Consider the following 9,714-nt stretch of genomic DNA (forward strand, 5'->3'; position numbering starts at 1 on the left):
CCGTAGTTTGATGACGTCGCAATCGAAAATGGCGGCTTACTTGAAGTGAATGGGCGAGTGGCAAAAATACAACAAAAGTATTTGCGAAAATCTGAACAGACATCGCATAAAGGTATTATCCACGCGCCAACCGTTAACACGGCAATGTTAAGCAGACGTTGTGCCGTTAGTGCTGTGTTATGGAACCATGTCCGAGCCTGCAGCAAGCACATCCGAGTTCACTGAGCTGTGGAAGAATGTTTCCAAACTTTGTCACAGCAAAATACAAGTCATGAAAACAGGGTCACAGATGGATAAGGAAACATCATCACCTCTGCGTAAAGGTAAGTCTGTGAGTCGATTAAAACTGGACAATAACCCGCTTCTCAGAACGTAAAGCTGACAAACGGATGCCCTCTAAATATCCATTCACCCTGAAGACCCGAGGAAGAACTGCGGCCATTAGATGACAAACCGAACACACGATAGCGACAACACCATAACGGTTTATTAACACACTTTCCTTCACCACGACCTTTATGACAGGCTCACTTTCGGAATTATTGACTTAAATTTAAGGATGACAAGGGATGCTATGAATGTGTGATTGTAAAACTGCTTCTTATAACTTTGTATTTGGATTCTGTCTAGTTTAAATGTTTGGTAGACTACTAATTTTCCCTATTTACCTGAATACGACCAGTTTCTCTCCACAGAATAAACAGTATGTTGTTCTCCTACATTAGATATGTGTCACAATGAAAAAAAAGCGTCTACCTCATAATATTTCACCAGATGGGCAAAATCTGTATTAAAGTACACTCTTTCCTTTTAAAAGCAAATGGACTGTGGACATTTCTAATTTCAGCTATTTAAACTTTGATTTCTGTTTACACACAGATTTGCAGAGTCCTCAGCGCAGGGGATATAGCAAATTTCCTGGTCTGAATAATGGGGATTCTCCAGGTGATGTGGAACCTTCACAAGACATTTTCTGGGACCCCACATCTCCCACTCCAGCTAATACTGGTAACAAATGATGATGCCAAACTTATAAATCAGATTTTGATGAAGATCTTGCATGAATGAGTACTAGGGATGGACAATATTGAGTTTCTGACAATATTTCACAGGCTGATACTTACGACTTAATTTTGTCCGATACTGATATTGATGCTGATATTTAAATGCCTAAACCTAGAAACACTCTTTGAGTATAAGGAATTATGATGAAGAAAGAAAAAGACCTTAGCTGAAGTATGTCAATTAGTTTAGCTTAAAACTCAACTAACATAAAACTTCGTATGACCAATATTTACAACTGATATAGACAGATTTTTATATGCAATTCAATTAAAAAAACATAATTTGCGTGTGGGGCGGTGTATTTAAAGGCACATAGAACAGCAGCATTACAAAAGGCAAAGAGCAGAAGTCTAACAATAATCATCATTGCTGATAAGAGAGAAGAAAAGAGAAGTTTTTCAAACAATATATACAGTATATGTAGATCTATAAACAAAAATGAACACAATAAACAGACAGTTTGAAATATAGGTCCCATATATTGAAAGTAATGGCATTTAAATGTATGAACAAAGCTGTACAATCAAGAGTAAAAAATGTAAGCCAAGTATCTTGGTGTGCAAAGAGACAAAGATTTCAACTGGAAATAGATAAATAACCAGGGTAATGTGACAAAGACCATCACTGAGTTAACAAAGTTGTTTTAGTGCAATAAAATATAAAAATATAAATGGAGGTATATGAAGTGGATTGGGTAAAAAAAAAGTGTATCATTGCAGAAAAGGGCAAAGTTACCATAGCAACTGTTGAGTGGTCATCATAGTAAATCTGTAAATATTGGCTTTAAATATTGGTAGAAATGTTAATATCTGCAGATACCGATATCATACCAATAACCACATTCAATCTTGATTTTCATAATAAGCTACAACACATTTCTATTTGAAAATGAAGAATGAATAATGTTTATTATGCATTGTTATAAGTAGAATAATTGCTCAATAAATTTGTTTTGTTGTTCAGGGCTCAGGAACACCAGGGTTGTGGAAATATCAGACATTGTGAACCGAATTGCTCCAAAGGTCTGTTGTCCCTCCAATTTCAACCCTCAAACTGTATTTCCAACTGCAGTCCAAAATCAGAACTAACTTGCTCAGATCATATTTTGAAATAACACATTTTAAACTTTTTGCTCGTGCAGGATGTGAAACAGAAGCGGATCGAGTCTCCCCTGCTGCAGTGGATAGGTGACAGTGCTATCCCTTGCACACCAGATGTCCCAAAACCAAGAATGAGGAAGAGGTCATCCAGGTGTGTAATTGGTTTATTGAATTGATACTAGGGATGTCCTGAGCAGCTTGTTTGGCCTCAAATCCTTATTAGATTTTTTAATATTGAGTATCTACTGATTCTGAGTCCCGATCTGATACTCATATTTGCCTAAGTTAGTTTCAATGTTTGTTTGTTTATTTATTATTTGTTACCTCAGTTCCACTTAAAAGTGGTGTAAACAGCTTCAGTATGCTGTGACACCATATTTAGTAAACAGCCAGTTCAGTGGTAGCTTGAGCAAGATCCTGACTCATGTTTGTCAGTGAAGAAGCCCAGACTTGGAGGGGATGTTACAATGGAGCCAGCGCAAAGTGCTTCAATACATGCTTGTAGCCGGTGTTTTCTACTTCTATGGGTCCGTACATAGCCTTTGAAATGTTTTAGCATTGGAAGTATCTTCAACACTTTCTGCTTTCACATCCTGAGGCATTTTAATGACAGTGTGGAGATGATGAGAGGGAGAAAGGCCTGGCAGGTCTCACTGCACTGCAGCTCTCTCTACTGGAGCAAACCTTTCTTCTTTGTGTGCTGTGTTTCGCCAGATTCTTCCTGTTCTTTTTTGGTTGTTTAATAGTGATTAGCAAACATTTACGAACATTTCTGCCTTACAGATTGGTGGTAAATATGGTAATATTTGATTTCTCTTTTTTCCCCTTTTTAATAGTCCAGAGGTATTTGTCGTGGGACTACCTGCACCGAACAATGACCCCAAACTGCCACGGTTCGGGAAGAATACAAATACTAACAGGCACCCCTAACAGGCACAGGACCATAAACTAATGAATCATACAGATTCAAAACAACAATTCCGGTTAAATGGAGCAGTTTAGTTTGAGACATGAACCAAACATTCACTAACACTGAAGTAAAAACTTAAATCAAATATGAGGTACTCTTGTTTTCACAGTGATATTCCTAAAGTGCAAATGGAGCTGCTACAGAGCTTTTTCCTCCCTCACTCTTATTTCTTTACCTACTGCAACCTCAAAATGAAGTGGAGGTTCTTGTTTAGGAAAACCAGCAACTCAATCACCTTTTCTGGGATCTTTTTCCTCTTAAAGGCAAGAGTTTGTTGCTCCAGTGTAGCAGCCTTTTCCTCAGTTGTTATAGTGAAGTTGCTGTATTCTGTTGCATGATTAGTTCAGAGATGTTGGGTGAAATTGGTAGTATTAAATGCAGCCCTGCTTCTACTGCCTCACAAAATGGACATGTTAAAGATGTTGCAAGTGACAGATGGACTGCTTTTGCTCTCGAGTTTTAGGCATTTACGGCCTGCTGCAAATTGCGCACAGTTTACAACTGATCTACCCAGCTGATGTGTATGATCAGCAGGGTAGATCGCATCAAATTGCCAGTCTCAAATCAATAAGAAAATGCTTGTATCGGGTCTGATCAGATAAATGCAATCAGGATCAGGACACCCCCTGCTTGATACCTTCTTTGGATTCTTTTTTTTTTAACTAACAAACTAGATGTAAATAAAAATACTCTTAATAAATACCATAATAAATACTTTTTCTCATTTTGAATAACTCTCAGTAATTTCCCATTCACAGTCTTCTGTTCACCATTTTCTATGCTTATTGTTTCCTCTCTGCAGGCAGAGCAGTGTGGAGGACCTCATGAAACTGGCACGACAGTTTGATGAGAACATGCAACAAGACAAAGAGACTTTAGAGCAGCTGAACACTGTCAACAATAGTCTCAATGAATCAGTGAACACTTCCAAAACAAAACTGACAGAAACATCATTCCCGAGCAATGTGAAGGACCTAAAGTGCACATCCTCTGCAGATCAGGTGGAGGCAGAACTGCAGGCTCTGTTCGACTGCTCCACTCAAAAAGTCAGCGGTCGACTAAGTCAGGGCTCTACAGCATCCGCCTGTTCAGAGGGAGTGAAAGAACAAACTTCAGTTGAACTCCAACAATCAGAGCTTAAGATATCAGAAAAGTCTGGCCCAGCTGTGCAGCCTGCTCGAGAAAAAGGATCTTGTGGTTTTAGCGATGACTTTGATGATGACTGGGAGAATGACGACCTGCTCAATGACTCATTTGTGCTGGCGATAACCCAGAACCCTGATCAGCTTCTTGACAACAACCCTAAAACCAGCATGCTATCAGACACTAAGACAAACACTTCTCAGTTCACCTCTGTTTGTATCCCTCCTGCAGCCAAAAATTCAGGACATCAACCCTCAGTTGTGCCCTCCAAGCCGAGCTGCAGTTCACTCCAGAAACTCTGTCCCAAGCCAAAGACTTCCCATCGAAACACTTTTAAGTTAGAGCCTAACCCTCACTTCAATCAACAATCCTCAAAAATCAGCAACAATCAAAAAGTTTGTTCTACTGGGAGCTCAGCGAGAGACATTTCAGACAACCACTGGGATGATGGGGATGATGATGCCCTACTCTTTCAGTTATGTGAAAGTGTAGAGAAGGAATCAAATAGTCAGCCACAGCAAGGGAGCACTAACACCTGCCAGAGAAATCAGTGCAATGGTCAAAACAGAGATAGAAAAACCACATCACCTCTGTCTATTGACATGGCCTGGTCGGCAAACAGTGCTACCAGTGCCAGTAGAAAGTCTTCGTGTTCCTTTGTGCGTTCTAATTCATTACCAGGCACCAGCTACCAAGGATGGAACGTACCCATGAAAGGTGCCAAGGGCAAATCAGGGATGTCTCAAAGCCTCCCAGGAAGCGGCATCAGTTTGGGCACATTTAGTAACCTTACAGATTCCAGTGGAGCTTTTCAGGCAAGGAATCCTAATGTGGATGTGAAGCATACAGTGACAGCCGGGGCATCACAGAACTACAAGTCCCATCACACTGCCTTCAAGAGAAATGTGTCTGACTCTGCAGTTATGAACAACAAAGGTAATCTGTCCAAATTTTCATATTTGTACATAAAGCATTAAAACACAGAAAGTGATATGTGTTACGAAAAAGTATACTTCAGACAATTTCCTACTTTTAGAACAAATGATAATAGAAGTGAAATAGGGACATCTTTTCAGTTTTTTCTTTCATCTGCTGTCCTCAATACTTTGCTCTAAGACAGGATATTGGAGTGAAAACTCTTAAATAAAACAGATGTCACATCTTGTTCTTTTAATCATAGACAGTTCAGTGCATGTGCTCATGAACAATTCTCCCCCAAAGCAAGTAAACACAGCACCATGGCTTTAATTTATAATGCTGTCAAGAGTCCAAACCTCAGGAAGCCCCACTGCCAATGAAATGCAGACAATTTTGCACTTCACATTAAGGGATTGGAGACTTTTGCACACCAAATGAGTTTTGCCATTTGCCTCCAATGGTAGCATTTTTATGTTGAAAATGTGAAAACTTGGTGGTTTAAGGTCAAAGCCCTCACAGGGTCTGCTCAAGTGTTTTAACTGTTAACATTTCCCAACAAACCATATTTAGTGTTTGATTTTTTTCCTACTTTGCAGTTTTTGTTACAAGCCAAATGACCGGGAAGTGCTCTGCAGCTGAGATCGAGAAGAAGAAACAGGAAGCCCTTGCCAGAAGGAAGCTGCGGATGCAGAACACTCAAAAACTATAGAGAAGCTCCATCATAGGTGGAGGGATGTTATTTTACTGTAATAACTCTTTACAGAACTCTACATTCCAGGGCAGTGTTTCAGGCAAATCTCTATTAAGAGGTTTACAGCAATGATCAAGAAGTTATCATGCTACTGTAAATACGTCAGTATTTGATCAACAGGTTTTTGATTAGACTGACCTCCTGCACAGACAGTAGATTACCTCTGTAAAGGCCAGGCAAATGTCTGTTGCATTAGCTGCTGGATCTTTCTGCTGCATATGTAAATGCAAAAAGAAAAAAAAAACATTAAAAGAGATTTTTGTATACTAATTGTTTTAATAAGTAGCTTACATGTTTAAAATAACCCCATTTCAACTCTCCACCCTGGACAGAAATGTGTTTTCAGTTCTTTTTTTGTCTTTTGTTTAAAGTAAATAGTTTAAACTCAGTGTTATTTCTCTCCCTGCAAAGACAGAGCCTGTAAAACACAATGTGTTACTGATGTTATCATCAGAAATGTATTGCACATGTAGGCAGTGAGTACTACATTTTTTTTTACTTTATATCAAAGCTGGTTAACTTAACAATTTTTAGTGATGCAGACTGAAAACATTTGACAGTTCTTATTGCTCTGTAAGCAACAAAAAAAGTGTTGAAGCACAATCTAAAGGTTCTTTGGGGCCAAAGTGCACATTTTACGCATGAGAAAACTTTTGTTTTATATATGAAAATTAGTAAGTATGCTAAGGCTTTGTAGATATTGTGTATTTGTTCATGTGTTAGTTCATAATTCCTCTTCTTTTAGTTTTGCACAGGTCAGAATCATTGTGGTAAGCTCTAAAGAGACAGTGGTATGGTCTTTCTCTGTAGGCACAGATGACGTGCTATGCACCTTTTGTTTGTTAAACAAACTGTAAACTCAGAGCCACAGTTCTTTGATTCCCACAGGGTAGAGATGAGGAAGATGCCTTCACTACATTTTCCTAGAACCTTTTATTGATTGTGCTTAAAAAAGATGGATCTGTGTTGAGATATCGATCAGGAAAAAATATTGTTGATCTCTTTTTCTATCTGGTGCCTTACTGTCATAATGTACTGAACTTCAGACGTGGTTATTTTACTAGAACATGATGGATTTGGAATTCTCCTAATTTGTCCTTCATGGTGTATCTGCCTTCTATCAGCACAAATAAATATGTAACAAATCTGGCTGATTAAAGGTTGGTGCTATTTTTTATCTTACCAGCTGGACGCATAAAACAATGGGATGAACATATGATAAGCGACCCTAATTAAGAACTTACTTTGGAATGATCTTAGTTTTTAAACTTTAAAAGTAGTGTGTTCTAAAGATCCTATATGTTCCATGAGCTTACACTAAATTTTTTCATCAGTGCGTCAATTGTTTGCACTGTCTGACAACGATTCAAATTAAGTTTCATTTAAAACTATGGTAGAATGCTCAACAGTGCTTTATGACTATGTCTTATGACTTTGTAGAAGATAAGTAAGAAAATTTGGAGAAGCAAAGGCCTTTGAAGACAAACATTGTGGTTTCAGTGCAACTTTTTCTATTTAGTGTCTCTGTAGTCTCGGTCCACCCAAACAAATAGCTTAAAAAACACAAAAAACTATATAATAATGAATGTTTTTAATTGAAGACATTTGAGAAGGTGTGCTTTGGAACTTGCTTAACTGGACAATTAAAATTCTTTTGATCATCTGAAAGTCCAACAGTGGATCATTCAGCCATTGTAATAACCTGCATCTAAACATCAGACGAGAAATGTGATGGGAGAAATTCAGCCCAGTTGTGAACTGAGAGGGGGCAACAAATGGGAATCATTTGGGAAATTATCTGCACTGAAAAACTCAGGTCTAAAAAGTTTGGCTGATTTTTGGTTATAAGTATCAATTTTATGTTGCAGACAGGTGCTACAATCGAAAAAAATAGTACATTTTTATTCTCAATCTACACTGAATAACCCATAATGACAAAATGAAAACAGAATATTATAAGGTTCTGCAAATTTATTTAACAATAAAAGTGAAATATCACATTGACATAAGTATTCAGACCATTTGCAAAAGCAATTGAAATTTAGCTTGGCTTTTGATGTGGCTTTCCTGTGTTTTGCACTGAGGAGAGGTTTCTGTGCCATAAGACCAGATTGCTGGAGGGCTGCAGTGATGGTTGGCTTTCTGGAACTTTGCCCTATTTCCATGCAGGATCTCTTGAGCTCAGTCTGAGTGACCACTGGGTTCCTGGTCACCTCTCATACTAAAGCCCTTCACCCTCAGTTTGGCCAGGCTACCAGCTCTAGGAAGAGTCCTGGTTGTGCCAAACTTCTTCCGTATGAGAATTATAGAGGCCACTGTGGGTACCTTCAGTGCAGAACAACTTTTTTGTAGCCTTCCTCATATCTGTGCCTTGCAGCAATCCTGTCTCTGAGCTCCAGTTCCTTTGACATCATGGTTTGGGTTTTGCTCTGATATGTGTTGTCAGATGTTGGGTCTGTAGAGATGTGTGCCTTTCCAAATCACGTCCGATCAATTTAAATCACCTCAGTCAAGGTGTAGAAACATCTCAGCAAAGACTGGAGGAATTTGAGGCACCTGAGCTAAATTTCAAGTGTTTTTGCAAAGGTTCTGGATACGTATGTCAATCTGATTATTCCATTTTTTATTTTTGATAAATTTGCAAAATGTTCTAAAATTCTGTTTTCACTTTGTCAAAATAGGGTATTGAGTGTAGATTGATGAGAATAAAGATACACATTTTCAGGCTGCAACATAAAAGCACTGAAAAAAGTGAAGGTGTCTGAATCATTTCTGAATGCACTCTCAATGACAGATAAAAGCCTAAATCTGATCAGCATTTAGGGACCAAGGCCAAAATACTCTGCTTTAACAGAGCCTTAAACAATATCCTTATTTCCCATGATGCAACTTAATCATCTCTGTCTTCCTACCTTCCACCTGCTTCCTCTAGCATGTGAAACAGACTTTGGGTTTTAAGTCTTAAACCACTAAAAACATCATGAGAGTTGCTTTATCAGTCTTTAAAAGCCTCCTTCAGAGTTCCTGAAGACCTTGTGTTAAATTGATGTTCCCCATTAAAATAAATGGCACTATATCTTTGCTGTATCATTCTCTCTATTTTCATACCAAACAGCTCTATGTTCTGTAAGTGTGCACAGAGTGCATCCTTTCTGCAGTACGTGGCATCAATTTCTCCTAATCTGTGTTTATTTCAGGACTGCTGACAGGTCGAGTAGATATGACGGCCCCTTTTCATGAACACTCAAATCTGTTTTCAACAAGTTACTGCCTGAAAGGAAGAGCATTGTGAAGGTGCCATAACCTCCATGTGGAGCATATTATTGTTATTAGACATGAGGGATTATTTTAATATGAGGGCTAATTTGTCCTCTGGCCTCCTAGCACTCGGCTCACCTGCTGCTTTGTGTGAAGGGAGGACAATGATCTTCTTTGTAGTCCCCAGAGAATTCCTCACTGTTCCTCCCTCAAGCCCATCCCAGGCTATTACATGCCTGTGACATCCCAGGTGTATGTGTGTGTGTGTCAGAAGGGTGGTCTGCAGGTGTGTATCTTTAAGCATTTATCCCATTCCTTGCACGTAATATTTCCCATCTTCCTCCCTGCTCTACCTAGCCCCCCTCCCCCGCCTGGCCCAACTGTAAATCAGATGGCAGGGCAATTTGGCAACAGCATAAAAGGCCCCTAGTTTTTATGACTATGATTATGGTTATGATGATGACTAGTATTTATTTCAACTATCTGATGAAACCCTGGGCTAAAGCTAA

General features: G+C 38.8%; 1 protein-coding gene across 1 annotated transcript; it reads left to right on the forward strand.

The window, feature by feature from the left end:
- The first annotated feature begins 39 nt into the window (after window positions 1–39).
- On the forward strand, window positions 40–7,079 carry LOC121510719 (ewing's tumor-associated antigen 1-like). Its single transcript, XM_041788905.1, has 6 exons — window positions 40–323; window positions 880–1,008; window positions 2,029–2,087; window positions 2,207–2,316; window positions 3,938–5,214; window positions 5,793–7,079. The coding sequence occupies exons 1-6, from the start codon at window positions 188–190 to the stop codon at window positions 5,903–5,905; spliced, it is 1,824 nt and encodes a 607-aa protein (XP_041644839.1). The 5' UTR covers window positions 40–187; the 3' UTR covers window positions 5,906–7,079.
- Window positions 7,080–9,714: the final 2,635 nt, after the last annotated feature.

The sequence above is a fragment of the Cheilinus undulatus genome, linkage group 6 (assembly GCF_018320785.1).
Source record: "Cheilinus undulatus linkage group 6, ASM1832078v1, whole genome shotgun sequence".
In the NCBI taxonomy this organism is placed as follows: Eukaryota; Metazoa; Chordata; class Actinopteri; order Labriformes; family Labridae; genus Cheilinus; species Cheilinus undulatus.

Coding starts and splice junctions, on each gene's coding strand:
- LOC121510719 (XM_041788905.1), top strand. CDS start 188: ATGTCCGAGCCTGCAGCAAGCACATCCGAGTTCACTGAGCTGTGGAAG. Junction 324..879: donor ATCATCACCTCTGCGTAAAG/GTAAGTCTGTGA, acceptor GTTTACACACAG/ATTTGCAGAGTCCTCAGCGC. Junction 1,009..2,028: donor TCCCACTCCAGCTAATACTG/GTAACAAATGAT, acceptor TTTGTTGTTCAG/GGCTCAGGAACACCAGGGTT.